General features: G+C 46.1%; 1 protein-coding gene across 1 annotated transcript in view; it reads right to left on the minus strand.

Moving 5' to 3' along the window:
* Positions 1-16,192: 16,192 nt before the first annotated feature.
* LOC134949738 (histo-blood group ABO system transferase 1-like) overlaps positions 16,193-22,284 on the minus strand; it is a 42,729-nt gene continuing 36,637 nt past the window's right edge. The window contains exon 3 of the mRNA XM_063938488.1: positions 16,193-16,943. Within this exon, the coding sequence (XP_063794558.1) occupies positions 16,193-16,943 (751 nt within the window). The remainder of the gene's footprint in view (positions 16,944-22,284) is intronic.

Here is a 22,284-nt window from a genome sequence, read left to right on the forward strand (position 1 = left end):
GTCCTCAGTGTTACCTTGAACTACAGTACACTAGTTCTCTTAGTGCTATTTATGGGAATATCATTCCTGGTGGTTTTATTCACATTTGGACATTCCAGATTGTCTTGGTTATGTCACAAAGTGGGGAAAAGAAAACATCTTTCATAACAGATTCATAGAAATATCTGTAGGTGGTTCCAAACGAGACCACTAAGTGGCAGTAGAGGCACTCTGCAATAAGAACGGTACTGTAATACAGAACACTAAAGTGCAAGCAGTCTACAGATTCATAACACAAATGTCCACTAGATGGCAGATAAAATCTGATTGTTGGAAGATTGCAGAAAGGACATGTACAGTACAACTGGGCTTGGTCTGCTAGTATTAATCCCTCAGGAACTGCTTGTACAGGAGTCAGTAGCGGCTCTTGCTACGGGCACACTGGATTTTTGCCCGGGGCACCGCCGCCATCCTGAAGGCGCCGCCGCTGTGGCAAGATCTGCTACTGGTGGTGCCCCCCCCCGGTGCCGGTACTGCTGTGCGGTGCACGATGAAGTCATCGTGCAACGCATTGCATTGTGGGAGCGGCACTTAGACATTAGGGGTCATGATTGACCTCTAGTGTCTATGCGGTTCTAATAGGAGAGACGTCATGACGTTTCTCCCATAGATCAGAGGAGCGGCGCCAGCGGCCAGAGACGGAGGGCAGCAGCAGTCGGAAATCAGGAGTGGGGATGGTATTTTTTTTAGCTGGGGGATATATATTTTTTTTAAAAATGACACATAGTGACATGTGGGGAGAGTGGGTGCTAAACCGAAGTGCCAATCGACACTGGGGGTGAGGGTGGGGGCTTTTCCACTGGGATCTATAACCACTAGAGGGGTGGAGGTTCATAATGCTGGGGATCTTTTGCCACTGGCAAAGGGCTATTTCTGATGGAAGATGGCAAGTCATTTTACAATGGGGGCCTATGGACACAGCCCCTAGTTATATTTTTGAAATTAAATATTTAGATATATTATTAAAAATACTTAGTAAACTTATTAAATAAAAAATAAACGCGTGTTTAGCAGGCAGGATTAAATGGGAATATGATTATTTTGCAGTATGCAAAGGGGTTAGGATTGATTTTACTCCAGAATACCGACAACGCATCCCGATATTTAGAATCCCGACAGGGAAAGGTAATTTTACTTACCTTTGCCCCCATGCCTCCTAACCCTAACCCTCCCTATCCGTAGGTGTATGCCGCATATATTTACACACACTAGCAGCTGTTGTCTGAGATGGATCAGCACCTCACAGCTCCGGACAGCTCCGCTGAACTCTGTCCCCACCTCCTATAATGTGAATGGCTGGGGATCCAGGTCACTAGGCAGCTCCTACTGACATCAGTGGTTACCAGGCAGGGTGGACTGGCCCACAGAGGTACAGGGGAAACCACTAGTGGGCCCCACTGCCTGTGGGCCCACATTCACCTCTAGGTATCCGGTTCAAGACTATGCACTTGAGTTATACACTATACATGTATTACATTATGCTGCACAGGACTATGGTGTATTTTCTACAGTGCATTGCTGTTCTCAATCTTGTACATTATCATGCATGCACTATCAGTATTTACTATACATATATATTTATCAAGGGGCTCAGAACATACAGTTTCTAATGGGTAGACAAGCAAGGGGCCCTACAACTGCATTCCCCCAGTGGGCCCTTGGCCCTTTATGTCCCAGTCCGACACTGTTACCAGGACTACCAGGACAACGCCTCTCTGCCTCTGGTTGGGTCCTCCTGAGGGGCAGATGTTATAAGCACTGGAGAGCGAAAAAGAAGAGAGACCAACCAACCAATCAGCTGCTAACTGTCGTTTTTCAAAGACAGTCTGTAACATGGCAGTTAGGAGCTGATTGCCTGGCATTTTACTTCTCTCCATTTTATCACTCTCCAAAGCTTAGTACATCTGCCCCTGAGGTCAATCACCTGGCAACAGTCCCTCTGTGCTTCTTCCTTGGCTTTTCTAGGAGACACGCCATCTCACAGCCCTCTCCTGCGGAACTATGACACAGCCACTCAGTTTCCAGACACAGCGCTGCTCTGCACTCTCTGGCTGCTCTTTGTCTTCCAGGCCTAGCAGTTTTTATTTTTTATTTTTTATTATTGGGATAGTATTTAACAAGGTCATGAAAGCTCTCACCTCCATGAGCTAAAGCCATCTTCAGAGGGCATTAGCCAATTGACTGCATTGGGGCCATGCTGCTAAATAGGGATCTTGCAATCCCTTTCTGGCAGGCTGCAGGAGACTGCACTGTGCATTGCGGCTTATTCTGCTTTGTGCAAGTCCAGCTGGAAAGTCATGCATAAGCACTAGCTATAAGGGTGTCCGTAGGTGGAAGTAAAGTGATTGCGGATGCAATTACTTCTTCCCGATAGCTGGGACCGGCTTTTGTCATCCATGTTCTGCCGGAGATTTATATTAAGTGAATAAAACATCCATATTGCCACGATATACTGTACAGTGATAAGGATTCTTATATTCGGGGGCTTGCCACAATTTATAACAAATATCTCCTTAATCAAAAATTTGGAGTCCTCAGTGTTACCTTGAACTACACTAGTTCTCTTAGTGCTATTTATGGGAACATCATTCCTGGTGGTTTTATTCACATTTGGACATTCCAGATTGTCTTGGTTATGTCACAAAGTGGGGAAAAGAAAACATCTTTCATAACAGATTCATAGAAATATCTGTAGGTGGTTCCAAACAAGACCACTAAGTGGCAGTAGAGGCACTCTGCAAGAAGAACGGTACTGTAATACAGAACAGAAAAGTGCAAGCAGTCTACAGATTCATAACACAAATGTCCACTAGATGGCAGATAAAATCTGTTTGTTGGAAGATTGCAGAAAGGACATGTACAGTACAACTGGGCTTGGTCTGCTAGTATTAATCCCTCAGGAACTGCTTGTACAGTAGTCAGTAGCGGCTCTTGCTACGGGCACACTGGATTTTTGCCTGGGGCACCGCCGCCATCCGGAGGGCGCCGCCGCTGTGGCAAGATCTGCTACTGGTGGTGCCCCCCCCCCCGTGCCGGTACTGCTGTGCGGTGCGCGATGAAGTCATCGCGCAACGCATTGCATTGTGGGAGCGGCACTTAGACACAGTGGTATCTGGTATCTATCTAGTGGTATCTAATTCCAGACATTTCCGCCGTATAATTCCAGATATATTACTGGCATATAATTCCACACATTAAAAAATGGAGAACAAAAATTTGGAGGGTAAAATAGGGAAAGATCAAAATGCACTTCCACCTAGTGCTAAAGCTGCTGCCACTAGTCATGGCAGAGACGATGAAATGCCATCAACGTCGTCTGCCAAGTCCGATGCCCAATGTCATAGTAGAGAGCATGTAAAATCCAAAAAGCAAAAGTTCAGTAAAATTACCCAAAAATCTAAATTAAAATTGTCTGAGGAGAAGCGTAAATTTACCAATATGCCATTTACGACACGGAGTGGCAAGGAACGCCTAAGGCCCTCTCCTATGTTCCTCATGATGACTAGTGGTTCAGCTTCACATGACGATGGAAGCACTCATCCTCCCGCTAGAAAAATGAAAAGAGTTAAGCTGGCAAAAGCACAGCAAAGAACTGTGCGTTGTTCTAAATCACAAATCTCCAAGGAGAGTTCAATTGTGTCGGCTGCGATGCCTAACCTTCCCAACACTGGACAGGAAGAGGTGGCTCCTTCCACCATTTGCACGCCCCCTGCAAGTGCTGGAAAGAGCACCCACAGTCCAGTTCCTGATATTCCAATTGAATATGTCACTGTTGACAGGGCCGAAACTAGGGGGGGGGGCTAGGGGGGCAGGCGACCTGGGCGCCGGATTGGAGGGGGCGCCGAGACCCCCTAACACCCGCCGCGGCACTTTTATAACGTTGAAACCCCCTTCTCCCGAGTGCCCAGCTCGGGGGGCGGGGTTTCGCGGAATGACGCGATTGCGTCGTGACGTCACGGCGCAAACGCGTCATTCCACGAAACCCCGCCGGAGGAGGGAGAAGGGGGAGCCGCGCAGACCGGACGAGGAGGGAGAGGCGGCTGAAGAGCGGCGAGAACCGCTTCAAATGTAAGTCAGCCCCTCTCCCTTCCTCTCTCTCTCTCTCCCTCCACCACCGTCCTGCCGCAATGTGTAAAATGGGGACCTGTGCCTGCCGCAATGTGTAAAATGGGGACCTGTGCCTGCCTCAATGTGTAAAATGGGGACACTTTTTCCTGCCACAATGTGTAAAATGGGGACACTTGCCAGCGTACTGTGTAAAATGGGGACCTGTGCCTGCCTCAATGTGTAAAATGGGGACACTTTTTCCTGCCACAATGTGTAAAATGGGGACACTTGCCAGCGTACTGTGTAAAATGGGGACCTGTGCCTGCCGCAATGTGTAAAATGGGGACACTTTTTCCTGCCGCAATGTGTAAAATGGGGACACTTTTTCCTGCCGCAATGTGTAAAATGGTGACACTTTTTCCTGCCGCAATGTGTAAAATGGGGACACTTTCCTGCCGCAATGTGTAAAATGGGGACACTTGCCAGCGTACTGTGTAAAATGGGGACACGTGCCTGCCGCAATGTGTAAAATGGGGACACTTTTTCCTGCCGCAATGTGTAAAATGGGGACACTTGCCAGCGTACTGTGTAAAATGGGGACACGTGCCTGCCGCAATGTGTAAAATGGGGACACTTTTTCCTGCCGCAATGTGTAAAATGGGGACACCTGTCTGCCGCAATGTGTAAAATGGGGTCACCTGTCTGCCGCAATGTGTAAAATGGGGACACTTTTTCCTGCCGCAATGTGTAAAATGGGGACACCTGTCTGCCGCAATGTGTAAAATGGGGTCACCTGTCTGCCGCAATGTGTAAAATGGGGAATGGGGACACTTGCCTGTCGTACTGTGTAAAATGGGGACACTTTTTCCTGGATATGAAATTCATGTTAGAAAAGGCAATTTTTCAGGTAAAAAAGTTCTGAAAGAGAGATATATATATATATATATATAATATTTTTATTCATGTATTTATTTATTTTAATTTTTTTTATTATTATTTTTATTTATTTATTGTAAAATATTTTTTTTTTTTTTTGCCGGGGGGGGGGGGGGGGGGGGGTGTGTGTGTGTGTCAAATGACTACCTTACCTTGCCCCGGGTGACAAAAATCCTAGTTTCGACCCTGCTGTTGAAGTACACCAGGATGAGGATATGGGTGTTGCTGGCGCTGAGGAGGAAATTGACGAGGAGGATTCTGATGGTGAGGTGGTTTGTTTAAGTCAGGCACCCGGGAAAACACCTGTTGTCCGTGGGATGATTAAGGCCATTGACATGCCTGGTCAAAATACAAAAAAAAAAAATCACCTCTTCGGTGTGGAATTATTTCAACAGAAATGCGGACAACAGGTGTTAAGCCGTGTGTTGCCTTTGTCAAGCTGTAATAAGTAGGGGTTAGGACGATAAACCACCTAGGAACATCCTCCCTTATATGTCACCTGGAGCGGATTCATCAGAAGTCATTGACAAGTTAAAAAACTTTGGGTGACAGCGGAAGCAGTCCACTGACAACTAAATCCCTTCCTCTTGTACCCAAGCTCCTGCAAACCACACCACCAACTCCCTCAATGTCAATTTTCTCCTTAGACAGGAACGCCAATAGTCCTGCAGGCCATGTCACTGGCAAGTCTGACGAGTCCTCTCCTAACTGGGATTCCTCCGATGGATCCTTGAGTGTAATGCCTACTGCTGCTGGCGCTGCTGTTGTTGCTGCTGGGAGTCGATCATCATCCCAGAGGGGAAGTCGGAAGACCACTTGTACTACTTCCAGTAAGCAATTGACTGTCCAACAGTCTTTTGTGAGGAAGATGAAATATCACAGCAGTCATCCTGTTGCAAAGCGGATAACTCAGGCCTTGACAACTATGTTGGTGTTAGACGTGCATCCGGTATCCACCATTAGTTCACAGGGACTTAGAGAATTGCTTGAGGTAGTGTGTCCCCGGTACCAAATCCCATCTAGGTTTCACTTCTCTAGGCAGGCGATACCGAGAATGTACACAGACTTCAGAAAAAGAGTCACCAGTGCCCTAAAAAATGCAGTTGTACACACTGTCCACTTAACCACAGACATGTGGACAAGTGGAGCAGGGCAGACTAGGGACTATATGACCGTGACAGCCCACTGGGTAGATGTATTGCTTCCCGCAGCAACAACAGCGGCGGCACCAGTAGCAGCATCTCGCAAACGCCAACTCATTCCTAGGCAGGCTACGCTTTGTATCACCGCTTTTCATAAGAGGCACACAGCTGACAACCTCTTACGGAAACTAAGGAACATCATCGCAGATTGGCTTAACCCAATTGGACTCTCCTAGGGATTTGTGACATCAGACAACTCCACCAATATTGTGCGTGCATTACATGTGGGCAAATTCCAGCACGTCCCATGTTTTGCACATACAATTAATTTTGTGGTGCAGAATTTTTTTAAAAACGACAGGGGCGGGCAGGAGATGCTGTCGGTGGGCCGAAAAATTGCGGGCCACTTTCGGCATTCGGCCACCGCATGCTGAAGACTGGAGCGCCAGCAAACACTCATGAACATGCCCTGCCATCAGCTGAAGCAAGAGGTGGTAACGAGGTGGAATTCAACACTCTATATGCTTCAGAGGATGGAGGAGCAGCAAAAGACCATTCAAGCCTATACATCTGCCTACGATATAGGCAAAGGAGGGGGAATGCACCTGACTCAAGCGCAGTGGAGAATGATTTCAACATTGTGCAAGGTTCTCCAACCCTTTGAACTTGCCACACGTGAAGTCAGTTCAGACACTGCCAGCCTAAGTCAGGTCATTCCCCTCATCAGGCTTTTGCAGAAGCAGCTGGAGAGATTGAAGGAGGAGCTAAAACGGGGCAATTCTGCTAGGCATGTGGGACTTGTGGATGGAGCCCTTAATTCGCTTAACCAGGATTGACGGGTGGTCAATCTGTTGAAATTAGAGCACTACATTTTGGCCACCGTGCTCGATCCTAGGTTTAAAGCCTACGTTGTATCTCTCTATCCGGCAGACACAAGTCTGCAGATGTTCAAAGACCTGCGGGTGAGACAATTGTCGTCAAGCGAACGTGACCCGCCAACAGCTTCTCCTTCATTTTCTACCGCCACTGGAGCTGTCAGAAAAAGGATAACATTTCCCAAACCACCCGCTGGCGGTGATGCAGGGCAGTCAGGAGCAAGTGCTGACATCTGGTCCGGATTGAAGGACCTGCCAATGATTACTGACATGTCGTCTACTGTCACTGGCTCACTGCATATGATTCTGACACCATTGAAAGAATGGTGGACAATTATATGAGTGACAGCATCACTGTAGGCATGTCGTACAGTCCGTACATATACTGGCAGGAAAAAGAGGCAATTTGGAGGCCCTTGCACAAACTAGCTTTATTTTACCTAAGTTGCCCCCCCTCCAGTGTGTACTCCGAAAGAGTGTTTAGTGCAGCCGGTCACCTTGTCAGCGATCGGCGTGTGGAGAAGATGATGTTCATCAAAATGAATTATAAATTGCTCCGTGGAGACATTTACCAGCAATTGCCTCCAGAAAGTACACAGGGACCTGTGGTGGTGGATTCCAGTGGGGACGAATTAATACTCTGTGAGAAGGAGGGTGTACACAGTGAAAGGGGTGAGGAATCGGACGATGAGGATGCGGTGGACATCTTGCCTCTGTAGAGCCTGTTTGTGCAAGGAGAGATTGATTGCTTCTTTTCTGGTGGGGGCCCAAACCAACCAGTCATTTCAGCCACAGTCGTGTGGCAGACCCTGTCACTGAAATGATGGGTTCGTTAAAGTGTGCATGTCCTGTTTATACAACATAAGGGTGGGTGGGAGGGCCCAAGGACAATTCCATCTTGCACCTCTTTTTTTTATTTATCTTTGCATCATGTGATGTTTGGGGCCAATTTTTTAAGTGCCATCCTGTCTGACACTGCAGTGCCACTCCTAGATGGGCCAGGTGTTTGTGCCGCCCACTTGGGTCGCTTAGCTTAGTCATCCAGCGACCTTGGTGCAAAATTTAGGTCTAAAAAGAATATTGTGAGGTGTGAGGTTTTCAGAATAGACTGGAAATTAGTGGAAATTATGGTTGTTGAGGTTAATAATACTATAGGATCAAAATTACCCTTAAATTCTATGATTTAAGCTGTTTTTGAAGTTTTTTTTTTAAAAAAACACCCGAATCCAAAACACATCCGAATCCGACAAAAATCCGAAAGGGTGGTTTTGCCAAAATGCGTCCGAATCCAAAACACGACCGCGGAACCAAATCCAAAACCAAAACACGAAAAATGCCTGCTGCTCTATCTACCTTTCGGTATATCTTTTGATATACTTAAAATGGTCATTAGGACATAGAACCTGTTGTTAATTTATTTGATCCCACCACTGCTTCTAGTGTGTGTATGTGTGACAAACAGTGCCTACAGACACTGACAGGACTGGACTGACTGTAGTGAGTGAGTCGCCAGGTCCTGTGCAATGCTGCTAGCGGCAGGCGTCTTTTTGTCACAACTCACGGTCGCAGCTTTTTTTTTTTTTTTTTTTTAAATCTAACTCTGATCCTTTTCGATTGTGAAGTTTTTACAAGCAGAATGGAATGTTAATGCAACAGGTATCCTACAGTTTAGTACATCACAAAGGGGTCCATTTATCAATAATCACATTTGCAACATAATCTGGGCGCGATATTAGCACCCAAAATCACATTGAAGGATGCGACTACATTGACGAGATGTATGAAGGAGCACATGCAGGAACAGAAGCTCCGAAAGGAGCCCGCCCCTGCGATGTGTTCACTTCTGTACCGGTATTACACATTCATGGTGGCCATTGCTGGGGGGGAGGGAGGGGGTTATGGAGGATCGATTTCTCTTTGCACCTCATCAGTTTGACAGGTGCCTGACATTGGGGGTTATTCAGAGTTGTTAACAAACCAAAAAAGTTAGCAGTTGGGCAAAACCATGCTGCACTGCAGGAGGGGCAGATGTAACACGTGCAGAGAGAGTTAGATTTGGGTGGGTTATATTTTTTCTGCGCAGGGTACTGGCTGCTTTATTTTTACACTGCAATTTAGATTTCCGTTTGAACATACCGCACCCAAATCTAACTCTCTCTGCACATGTTACATCTGCCCCACCTGCACTGCAATATGGGTTTGTCCAATTGCTAACTTTTTTGGTTTGCTAACAGCTCTGAATAACCCCCATTGTTACTCTGAGCTGCTCTAAATTAGTAAGTTGCTCAGATCAACTACATGTTAGCCTAGCCTCTCCTATTCAAATAAGGCTGTACACTGATGATTATCATGAGCTGAAATACTCTGTGCTACTTCTAGCATTCTAATGCATTGGTTAGCTACTGGTTATTCTTGCTCCATTCATGACACCTCCTACATGGCCTTGTCTAACCAGTTTGGATAATACAGACCCTGTACTTAGTTCAATGCACTTTGGGCATTGTGCATCCAATGGTTGTGCTTCGTACAAAAGCGACAGAACGCAGGTGCCTCCAGTGGGCTTCTCAATACAAATCCTAGCAGCTGCGACATTTGCAGATTTTTGCACAACTACTACATACTGAATCGCAGTTGCAGAAATTTCTGATGCAAGCCCTTAAAAAAAAATTACTTGGCTACTATCATCTCTTTCCCTTGCTAACAACTTATAATTTAACCCAAGTGAGCAAGAATTTAAATGATGTCTGTGACACTTTATTTTCAGCAATCATATGAGTCGGTCAACTAAAATGGGTGTGGTTCATCAAATCGACAGTGTCTAGGTCGACAATGTTTAGGTCGACCACTATAGGTCGACATGGATGGAAGGTCGACAGGGTTTCTAGGTCGACATGTGCTAGGTCGACAGGTCTAAAGGTCGACATGAGGATTTTTTTTTTTTTTGTCGTTTTCTTCGTAGAGTGACCGGGATCCCAAATTAGTGCACCGCGTCCCCTCGCATGGCTCACTTCGCTCGCCTTGCTTCGGGCATGGTGCCTTCGCTCCGCTACCGCTTCGCTCGGCACACTTTACCGTTCCAATCGTAGTCCACGTGGATCGTTAAGTATGAAACCCCCCCCCCCAAAAAATGTGAAAAACTCATGTCGACCTTTAGACCTGTCGACCTAGCACATGTCGACCTAGAAACCCTGTCGACCTTCCATCCATGTCGACCTAGTGACTGTCGACCTATAGTGGTCGACCTAAACATTGTCGACCTAGACACTGTCGATCTTCAGACCAGATCCCAACTAAAATAACACCCACTTATTGCTTAGCGGGTGTCATTCTGACCATTGTTAAAAGCCCATTTGTCAACAGTTGCAAACAGCACAGATGTTTTTCAGTTATACAGATGGAGTCTCTGTTATCTTTGATGGCTGAGGCGTTAGTCGCAATCGTGCCTGGGCGCAAGGAGACTTGCCTAGTCGTAGGGAAGCGCACAGAGCATTTGGTGTTACCTTTGAGTGTAATACCTGCGATCATCCATCAGATGTCACTTTTTAAAATCACCATTGTGCATGCGTGTGATCTCAATTAAAATACAATACTGAACTACAGCGTAAGAACTACTTTACTGGTGCGTCTCACTAAGCTACAATATGCTACAGTATGTCATACAGTATATTACAGTATATACAGTACAGAAGCAAATAGTACAGTATATACAGATGCAAACAAACGTGATAAAGCCACAGTATAGTCCATTGACATTAGGAATATGTGAGCGTCCAAGTCCCGCAGACAAGGCTACAGCGGCAAGTGTTATCTTTCTAAGTGTAATGGGGAGATAAAAAAGCTCCTCCCTAAGTTCCCGGATGCCAAATCACTGTGCTTAGTGTCTCTGTACAGTATTTTCTATTTGAGTACTAAATAGCACGAACAGCTTGTAACATACTCTGCTGTAAAGTCTACAGCGGCAAGTGTTATCTTTCTAAGTATAATGGGGAGAGATAAAAGCTCCTCCCTAAGTTCCTGGATGCCAAAGCACAATGTTTAGCATCTCTGTACAGTATTTTCTATCTGGCCAGAAACCCCAACACACGGTTGCTTGCCGTTTCCCTTTGCGGTGTCACATAAACTAGTGGTTGGTTTGCCCCGGAAGCCAAGAGTCTCCTATTTTGTATGGTACCGGCCTTGAGTCTCTGGGACACCCAAAATCAAAGACATCAGGATGCAAAGTGGACCCATTTTCCCATAGTCTATAATGGGCCCGTTAATTCAGACCCACCATGGGTACCTGATGCTTGCCGTTAGCCTTGTGGGGGTCACAGAAACTTGGGGTTGGTATCCTCTGGTAGCTAATCGTCTCCCCTTTCATATCAACACAGTTCTGAGCTGATTAGACACCCAGAACCGGAGATATTAAGCTCTAAGCCATTTTAATTGAATTTAATAGCTCACATAAACCGAATGTCAATAGACCATTGCTTTAACACGTTCGTTTGTGTCTGTATACACTATTTTTATTTATTGATTTATTGGTTTCTTTTTTTTGGGGTCCTGACAGAGAATTAATATTTTAATCTCTGAACTCCGCTGGTTAATCCCCATCTCCCCCTTCACCCTTTCCCCTCCCCTGAGACTGATGTTTTCAAAGAGGCTAGTTTACAGTCAATAAAATAAAATGATCCCTCCCCACTGGTGTTTTTGTATGCCGTTACAGGACTTGGATGCTCATATTGCAGAACACGGTATTTAGCCACCACCTCCCCCAATCCCCATCCCACTTCCCCCATCCCCCCTGGGAGCCAGCTCATTTCATAGACAGGGAGGGAGGTCAGGTTACAATAAATGTACAACACAGTTCTGTATAGACACGATCTCTTGTGTAAATGGTAGCAATGATCCCTTCTCATACAGTACAACACAGAATCTCTAACATCAATGAACTACAGTACAGTGCTGTGTTGCTCGAACAGTTAGTTGCATCAGGATACACTATTTATATTTATTGATACAGGTTGAGTATCCCATATCCAAATTTTCCGAAATACGGAATATTCCGAAATACGGACTTTTTTGAGTGAGAGTGATATAGTGAAACCTTTGTTTTTTGATGGCTCAATGTACACAAACTTTATTTAATACACAAAGTTATTAAAAATATTGTATTAAATGACCTTTAGGCTGTGTGTATAAGGTGTATATGAAACATAAATGAATTGTGTGAATGTACACACACTTTCTTTAATGCACAAAGTTATAAAAAAATATTGGCTAAAATGACCTTCCGGCTGTGTGTATAATGTGTATATGAGACATAAATGCGTTCTGTGCTTAGACTTAGGTCCCATCGCCATTATATCTCATTATGGTATGCAATTATTCCAAAATACGGAAAAATCCGATATCCAAAATACCTCTGGTCCCAAGCATTTTGGATAAGGGATACTCAACCTGTATGTCTACGGGACCTATTGCCGCTGTGTATTTTAGCTAGGATATTGAGACACTCCTTCAGCATTGCCCTGACTCTGCAAAACTGATGCCATCGCTGGCTCCATATCTGAGGGCTTCCAAGAGGCGCAGGTTCACAGGTGGCAGCCACTTTGTCAACTTTCTATGCGATTGAGACTGGTTTATCATAATGTGCATAGAGCTCACTTATCCCTATTGTTCCTGTGTAATATAACTATGGTATTGAGACGCTCCTTCAGCATTGCCCTGACTCTTGCAAAACTGATGCAGTCGCTGGTCTATAGATGAGGGCTTACATAACTTAAAATTAATAAAGTGTCAGCAAAAAACAAACGTGCACTCGCACTGTGGGAATCTAACCTGGGACTCCTAGCATGGGAAGCGGCACACTTCACCACTTGGGCATGATGCCTCATGATAAATAGACAAGCTCATGTGTTAATGTACTGTAAGCAGTGATCCCTCCCCATTGGCGTTTGTATATGCCGTTACAGGACTTGGGCGCTCATATTGCAGAACATGGTACATACTTTACGTCAATGAACTACATTATTGCTTTTACACATTAGTTACGTCTGTATACAATTGCTTTGTCTACGGGATTTGGATTCTTACATGCAGTAACATGGCAATGGATAAGTGTTTTAACACGATCGTTTGCGTCTGTATAAACTATTTTTATTTTTTTATTGACTCACCGTCTGGCCATTGGTCTTTGTGTACAGTATACAGTACATTAACATTACAGTTGTCACTGACAATTTGCCAGAGCTTGTAGATCAATCCGCCACTATTAGCTCTAAAGTACTGGATTAGTGGAGCATTAGCCACCCAGTTGTGGAGATGTGTATTGCATGCTGAGTATGTAGTAGTGCCTCAATGCGCCTGTCCTTGCATAAACTCAGCAACCTAAGCTATCGCCTAGGTGCGACTAAACCTCTGTTTAGGTGGAGAAATGGCAAAGATAATGGAGGCTCCATCTGTACATAGCAACCCCTCCTGCTTAAACATGAACTATTCCATTTTCCACTAATACAAATGCATCTTTATGTGTCCTGAAACCTTAATCACTAATGGCCTCAGTAACATAACTCCCAGAGACATTGGCGGCACTGGGCTCCAGGCTCCAGCTGTCAAAGGGGTACCAAGAAAGAACAACAGAGGGGGCTGCTGAAATAGAACAGATCTCTCTCCACTCATTTCATAGTTATTTGCTACAGTCACTGCTGACTAACAAAGCCCCTTGGCAACTCCTTCAGCTAAAGAGTCTTGGAATGTGACTGTGTGATAAGGGATTAAAGTGTGTACTGTATCTAGTGAGCTACAGCTCTGCTGCTGTGTCTCATATGAAGAAAGAAAGGAGAGCAGAAGTATTTTTATGGAAATGCACTAATTATTATAATAAAACTTTTAGTGGGGTTTTTTTATCAACACTTGGAGAGAGATAAAATTGGGAGAGATAAAGTACCAACCAATCCGTTCTTAAATGTAATTTTTGAAGCACAGTCTGTAAAATGTTAGCTAGAAGCTGATTGGCTGGTTCTTTATCTCTCATAATTTTATCTCTCTCTGAGCTTTGATATACCCTCCTACCTCAGAGCTCTATTTGTTATCATTTGCAGACAGCACCCGAAAATTATTATTATTATCCTTTATTTATATGGCGCCACAAGGGTTCCGCAGCGCCCAACTACAGAGTACATAAACAAATAATCAAATAGGAAAACAGCAACTTACAGTTGATGACAGTATAGGACAAGTACAGGGTAAATGAACATAGTTACATCAGCAGATGACACTGAAATAAGTATCAGGTGGCAGAAGACTGCTGGAGTTGATGCAGTTGAAGATTATTAAAGTAAGACAAAGGATAAGCACATGAGGAAAGAGGGCCCTGCTCGTGAGAGCTTACATTCTAAAGGGGAGGGGCAGACAGACAGGGGTGACACAGATGGGGTACATAGAGAGCGTACAACAGAGGGTTAGGATGAGATTTGGCTTGGTTTTGTGAAGAAGTGGGTCTTGAGAGCCCGTTTGAAGTTTTGTAGAGAGGTGGAGAGTCTGAGGGGGAGAGGTAGGGAATTCCAGAGAAGTGGTGCAGCACGTGAAAAATCGTGGAGGTAGGAGTGGGAGGAAGTAATCCGTAGGCAGGAGAGTTGGCGTGCATTAGCAGAGCGAAGAGGACGGGTGGGAGTGTAAAGGGAGATAAGGTCAGAGATGTAGATGGGAGAGGAGTGGGTGAGGGCTTTGTAAGCAAGTGTGAGAAGCTTGAAATGGATTCTGAAAGGGAAGGGGAGCCAGTGAAGGTCTAGTAAGAGAGCAGAGGTGGACGTAGTGCGTTTGGTGAGGAAGATGAGCCGGGCAGCAGCATTGAGGATAGATTGGAGTGGAGAGAGGTATTTGTCAGGAATGCCAGTCAGGAGGAGATTACAGTAGTCCAGTCTGGAGATGACAAGTGAGTGGATAAGAATCTTAGTAGCATCCTGGGTCAGAAAGGGTCTGATCCTGGAAATATTTTTTAGATGAAAACAGCAGGTTTGTGAGAGGTGCTGAATGTGTGGTTTGAAGGAGAGGGAGGAGTCAAGGATTACTCCAAGACAGCGCACTTGGGGGCTAGAGGAGATAGTAGTGCCATCAATAGATAATGAGATTGTAGGAGGTGAGGTTATGCGGGAGGTAGGGAAGATGATCAGCTCGGTCTTAGACATGTTAAGTTTAAGAAAGCGCTGGGACATCCAGGAAGAAGTAGCAGAGAGACAGTAGGAGATACGAGTGAGGAGAGCAGGGGAGAGATCTGGAGAGGAAAGATAGATTTGGGTGTCATCAGCTTAGAGATGATATTGGAAACCAAAAGAACTAATGAGCTTACCTAGTGAGGATGTATAGAGAGAGAAGAGAAGAGGACCAAGGACAGAACCTTGGGGTACCCCTACAGTTAGTGGAAGTGAGGGGGAGGTGGAGTCATGAGAGGAGACAGAGAATGAACGGTCAGAAAGGTAGGAGGATAGCCAAGAGAGGGCAGTGTCACGCAGACCAATGGAGTGAAGTATTTGCAGTAGGAGAGGATGGTCCACAGTGTCAAAAGCAGCAGAGAGATCAAGTAGAATAAGTAGAGAGTGGTGTCCCTTGGATTTAGCAGCATGGAGGTCATTGCATACATTTGTAAGGGCAGTTTCAGTGGAGTGGAGAGGATGGAAGCCAGACTGGAATGGGTCAAGCAGTGAGTGTGAGGAAAGAAAGGAATTAAGGCGGTTGTAGACAATATGCTCAAGGAGTTTGGAGGCAAAAGGGAGGAGAGAGATGGGTCGGTAGTTGGAGAAAATAAAGATTCCTTATTGTCACAATTAGCTGCAATGAGGAATCTTTATTCTTCCAGATGTACCATTGGCAAGTAGCTGGGACGTCAGCACATGTGCAAGTCAGAGCCACTGGGAGGGGGGAGGGGACACCACCTTCTATTTCGCCTCCAGGCACCTGGTATGAACTTATGCTCCTGGATAGTCTTGGACCCAAAGCTGTATTTGGAGGAGAAACGATGAACTTAGTATGATGACTTCATGCTACTGTAACTAAATTGCTGTGACTGACCTTTGGGAAGAAAATGACACATAAAATACTATACGAGTGTCAAGTTAATTCAAGTTTCCATATAGTTGAGGTTTCCAACACAGATCATTCTGCTTTATGGAAATTTTACAACAGCTCAAACATATCAGCTATTACATTTTTTTTGTTGACTTTTTTGTGCTTTAATGCCCGTTTGTTCCGGAGTGCAATATGATTTTTGGGAAGTGCCAGAAATCTTCTTCTCTGAAGGTATGTTGGAACTCCGTAACTGAGAACCCACAGGTATTCAGGAGAGAGAATTTTCGTTGGCTTGTGATAAAGAAAATACTTGTTCAAATAGCTCTCATCGTGCCAGATGGCTTCAATGTGGTTTTCCTTGTCTGTCATCATAGCGTTATGGCAGAAGTTGGTCAGCTTATAGACCTCTTCCACCGAACCACCAAAATATCCCCCTGCATAGTAAAAGTCACCCTCATCTCTAGGAATGTAAGCTGTAGACTCTCTCCTGCGCTCATAGGTGAAGTGGTCACGAGATGCTCTGTAGTAGCCAGGATGTAATGTGCCAAACACATCACTTAAACTCTCCACCCCAACATGGTCACTAAACTTCATGTCTACGTCCACGCACACCAAGTAGTCCACCTCATTGATGAATCGTTGGTGGGAATGATCTCGGATCATCTCCATGCGCCTCATTGACACTTCCTGCCATCTCTTGTACCCGGGGACTTCAAGGATGACAATGTCTCTGCCCTCTCCGAGAGTGATATTGGGAATGTCACCAACACGGTCCGTAAAGATGTAATAGCTGACATTATGTCCCACCATGAAGAACTGTTCAGCAGTGCTAATAAAAGTCTGAACAAAGACCGTATACCTGAAAGAAAAACAAAATACTATTTACTACTCACTAGTTTATTCACTAGTGTGACAAAACATTATGACTGTAAAAACAGATTTTTGAAAAATAAATAAAGCTTCAGTAACACAGACAGCTGCACTAAGCGCGTAGTAGATCCAGGGGCGTATCTACCCATTGGCCAGGATGGCACTCGCCAGGGGAGCCAGCCGAGGAGGGGGCGCCGCCCAGCAGTGCCACCCTCGGCCAATGGGTGGAATCACTTAGTAGTGGCATCGCCTGGGCTGGAGGATCTCACAGTAGGCAGGAACCGGCGCCAGTATTCGGCACCGCAATGCACTAGTGGAGAATGTGAAAGTAAACTACAGTTCCCAGCAGCCCTTGCTGTCGGGAGCTCCTGGCAGCAAGGGTTGCTGGGAACTGTAGTTTACTTTTACTTTCTTCATGAAGTGTGGTGCGGTGACGAAGTGTGGTGTTCCTGCCTACTGTGCAATCCTCCAGCCCATGCAATGCCCAGCTCATCACACTAGGTACTGCAACATATTAATTGATATGGGAGGGGGGAGGACTATGTGCAGGGAGGGGAAAGGACTATTGCAGAGAGGGGGGAGACTATGTGCTGGAAGGGGAGAGGACAATATGCAGGGAGGGGGGAGACTATGTACTGGGACAGGAGAGGACTATATGCAGGGAGGGGGGAGAGTCTGTGCTGGGAGGGGAGAGGACTATATACAGGGAGGGGGGAGACTATGTACTGGGAGGGGAGAGCACTATATGCAGGGAGGGGGGAGACTCTGTGCTGGGACAGGAGAGGACTATATGCAGGGAAGGGGTAGACTCTGTACTGGGACAGGAGAGGACAATATGCAGGGACGGGGGAGACCACGGCTATGTGCTGGGAGGAGGAGGGGGACTACAGCTATGTGCTGGGAGGAGAAGGGGGACTACGGCTATGTGCTGGGAGGAGAAGGGAGACTACGGCTATGTGCTGGGAGGAGGAGGGAGACTACGGCTATGTGCTGGGAGGAGGAGGGAGACTACGGCTATGTGCTGGGAGGAGGAGGGAGACTACGGCTATGTGCTGGGAGGAGGAGGGAGACTACGGCTATATGCTGGTAGCAGGATGAAGACTACGGCTATGTGCTGGGAGGAGGAGGGAGACTACGGCTATGTGCTGGGAGTAGGAGGGAGACTATGGCTATGTGCTGGGAGGAGGAGGAAGACTACGGCTATGTGCTGGGAGGAGGAGGAAGACTACGGCTATGTGCTGGGAGGAGGAGGGAGACTACGGCTATGTGCTGGGAGGAGGAGGGAGACTACGACTATGTGCTGGGAGGATGAGGGGGACTACGGCTATGTGCCGGGAGGAGGAGGGGGACTACGGCTATGTGCTGGGAGGAGGAGGAGGGCTATGGCTATGTGCTGGGAGGAGGAGGGAGTCTACGGCAATGTGCTGGGAGGAGAAGGGAGACTAAGGCTATGTGCTGGGAGGAGGAGGGAGACTACGGCTATGTGCTGGGAGGATGAGGGAGACTACGGCTATGTGCTGGGAGTAGAGATGTGCACAGGAAATTTTTCAGGTTTTGTGTTTTGGTTTTGGATTCGGTCCCGCAGCCGTGTTTTGGATTCGGACGCGTTTTGGCAAAACTTCCCTTAAAATTTTTTGTCGGATTCGGGTGTGTTTTGGATTCGGGTGTTTTTTTCAAAAACCCCTCAAAAACAGCTTAAATCATAGAATTTGGGGGTAATTTTGATCCTATACTATTATTAACCTCAATAACCATAATTTCCACTCATTTCCAGGCTATTCTGAACACCTCATACCTCACAATGTTATTTTTAGTCCTAAAATTTGCACTGAGGTCGCTGGATGACTAAGCTAAGCGACCCAAGTGGGCAGCACAAACACCTGGCCCATCTAGGAGTGGCACTGCAGTGGCAGACAGGATGGCACTTATAAAAATTTGCCCCAAACATCACATGATGCAAAGATAAATAAATAAAAAAAGAGGTGCAAGATGGAATTGTCCTTGGGCCCTCCCACCCACCCTTATGTTGTATAAACAGGACATGCACACTTTAACAAACCCATCATTTCAGCGACAGGGTCTGCCACACGACTGTGGCTGAAATGACTGGTTGGTTTGTGCCCCCACCAAAAAAAGAAGCAATCAATATCTCCTTGCTCAAACTGGCTCTACAGAGGCAAGATGTCGACCTCATCATCATCCTTTGATTCCTCACCCCTTTCACTGTGTACATCCCCCTCCTCACAGAGTAATAATTCGTCCCCACTGGAATCCACCATCTCAGGTCCCTGTGTACTTTCTGGAGGCAATTGCTGATGAATGTCTCCACGGAGGAATTGATTATAATTCATGATGACCATCATCTTCTCCACATTTTGTGGAAGTAACCTCGTACGCCGATCGCTGACAAGGTGACCGGCTGTGTGCCTCTTATGGAAAGCGGTGATACAAAGCATAGCCTGCCTAGGAACGAGTTGGCGTTTGCGAGATGCTGCTACTGGTGCCACCGCTGCTGTTCTTGCTGCGGGAGGCAATACATCTACCCAGTGGGCTGTCACAGTCACATAGTCCTGAGTCTGCCCTGCTCCACTTGTCCACATGTCTGTGGTTAAGTGGACATTGGGTACAACTGCATTTTTTAGGACACTGGTGAGTCTTTTTCTGGCGTCTGTGTACATTCTCGGTATCGCCTGCCTAGAGAAGTGGAACTTAGATGGTATTTGGTACCGGGGACACACTACCTCAAGAAATTCTCTACGTCACAGCTGCCAAGGCCTTATTTATCCGCTTTGCAACAGGATGACTGCTGTGATATTTCATCTTCCTCGCAAAGAACTGTTGGACAGTCAATTGCTTACTGGAAGTAGTACAAGTGGTCTTCCGACTTCCCTCTGGGATGATGAACAACTCCCAGCAGCAACAACAGCAGCGCCAGCAGCAGTAGACGTTACACTCAAGGATCCATCGGAGGAATCCCAGTCAGGAGAGGACTCGTCAGACTTGCCAGTGACATGGCCTGCAGGACTATTGGCTTTCCTGTCTAAGGAGGAAATTGACACTGAGGGAGTTGGTGGTGTGGTTTGCAGGAGCTTGGGTACAAGAGGAAAAGATTTAGTTGTCAGAGGACTGCTTCCGCTGTCACCCAAAGTTTTTGAACTTGTCTATGACTTCTGATGAATGCGCTCCAGGTGACGTATAAGGGAGGATGTTCCTAGGTGGTTAACGTCCTTACCCCTACTTATTACAGCTTGACAAAGGCAACACATGGCTTGACACCAGTTGTCCGCATTTCTTTTGAAATAATTCCACACCGAAGAGGTGATTTTTTTAGTATTTTGACCAGGCATGTCAATGGCCTTATTCATCCCACGGACTACAGGTGTCTCCCCGGGTGCCTGACTTAAACAAACCACCTCACCATCAGAATCCTCCTTGTCAATTTCCTCCTCAGCGCCAGCAACACCCATATCCTCATCCTGGTGTACTTCAACAGTGACATCTTCAATTTGACTATCAGGAAATGGACTGTAGGTGCTCCTTCCAGCACTTGCAGGGGGCGTGCAAATGGTGGAAGGAGCCACTTCTTCCCATCCAGTGTTGGGAAGGTCAGGCATCGCAACCGACACAATTGGACTCTCCTTGGGGATTTGTGAATTAGAAGAACGCACAGTTCTTTGCTGGGCTTTTGCCAGCTTAACTCTTTTCATTTTTCTAGCGGGAGGATGAGTGCTTCGATCTTCATGTGAAGCTGAACCACTAGCCATGAACGCAGGCCAGGGCCTCAGCCGTTCCTTGCCACTCCGTGTCGTAAATGGCACATTGGCAGGTTTACGCTTCTCCTCAGACACTTTTAATTTAGATTTTTGGGTCATCATTTTACTGAACTTTTGCTTTTTGGATTTTACACGCTCTCTACTATGACATTGGGCATCGGCCTTGGCAGACGACGTTGATGGCATTGAATCATCTCTGCCATGACTAGTGGTAGCAGCTTCAGCACTAGGTGGAAGTGGATCTTGATCTTTCCCTATTTTACCATCCACATTTTTGTTCTCCATTTTTTGATGTGTGGAATTATATGCCAGTAATATTATTATATCAATAGCAATGGCCTACTGTACTATACTACTATATACTGCTCGCAAACAATGTAGCACAGATATGGATACTTGAAGTGACACAGAGCTGCAAGATACAGCAATGGACTACTGTACTGTACTACTATATATATATATATATATATATATATATATACTGTTGGTCCCCAAAATGCTGCACTGTACTACTATACTGCTCACAAACAATGCAGCACAGATATGGATACTTGAAGTGACACGGAGCTGCAGGATACAGCAATGGACTACTGTGCTGTACTACTATATATATACTGGTGGTCCCCAAAATGCTGCACTGTACTACTATACTGCTCACAAACAATGCAGCACAGATATGGATACTTGAAGTGACACGGAGCTGCAAGATACAGCAATGGTCTACTGTACTGTACTACTATACTGGTGGTCACCAAAATGCTGCACTGTACTACTATATATAATATATATAATATATACTGGTCACACAACAATGCAGCAGATATTGAGCACTGATGATCAGGATACTGTCTAGAACTGAGTCTGACACGGAGCTGCAAGATACAGCAATGGCCTACTATACTGTACTACTATAATTATATACTGGTGTCCCCACAATGCAGCACACTGAGCACAGATATTTGCAGCACACTGAGCACAGATGTGGAGCTTTTCAGGCAGAGAACATAGATATTTGCAGCACACTGAGCACAGATATGGAGCTTTTCAGGCAGAGAACGTAGATATTTGCAGCACACTGAACACAGATATGGAGCTTTTCAGGCAGAGAACGTAGATATTTGCAGCACACTGAGCACAGATATTTGCAGCACACTGAGCACAGATATTTGCAGCACACTGAGCACAGATATGGAGCTTTTCAGGCAGAGAACATAGCCACATCCTCTCCGTTCAATCTCCAATGCATGAGTGAAAATGGCGGCACCGCGCTGCTCTTTATATGGAATACGAATCTCGCGAGAATACGACAGCGGGATGATGACGTTTGTCCTCGTTCGGGTTAACCGAGCAAGGCGGGAAGATCCGAGGCTGCCTCGGACCCGTGAAAAACACGTGAAGTTCTGGGGGGTTCGGATCTCGACGAACCGAACCCGCTCATCTCTAGCTGGGAGGGGAGTGGTGATTACAGCTATGTGCTGGGAGGAGGAGGGAGACTATAGCTATGTGCTGGGAGGAGGAGGGAGACTACGGCTATGTGCTGGGAGGAGGAGGGAGACT

Source organism: Pseudophryne corroboree, chromosome 8 (genome assembly GCF_028390025.1).
Source record: "Pseudophryne corroboree isolate aPseCor3 chromosome 8, aPseCor3.hap2, whole genome shotgun sequence".
Lineage (NCBI taxonomy): Eukaryota > Metazoa > Chordata > Amphibia > Anura > Myobatrachidae > Pseudophryne > Pseudophryne corroboree.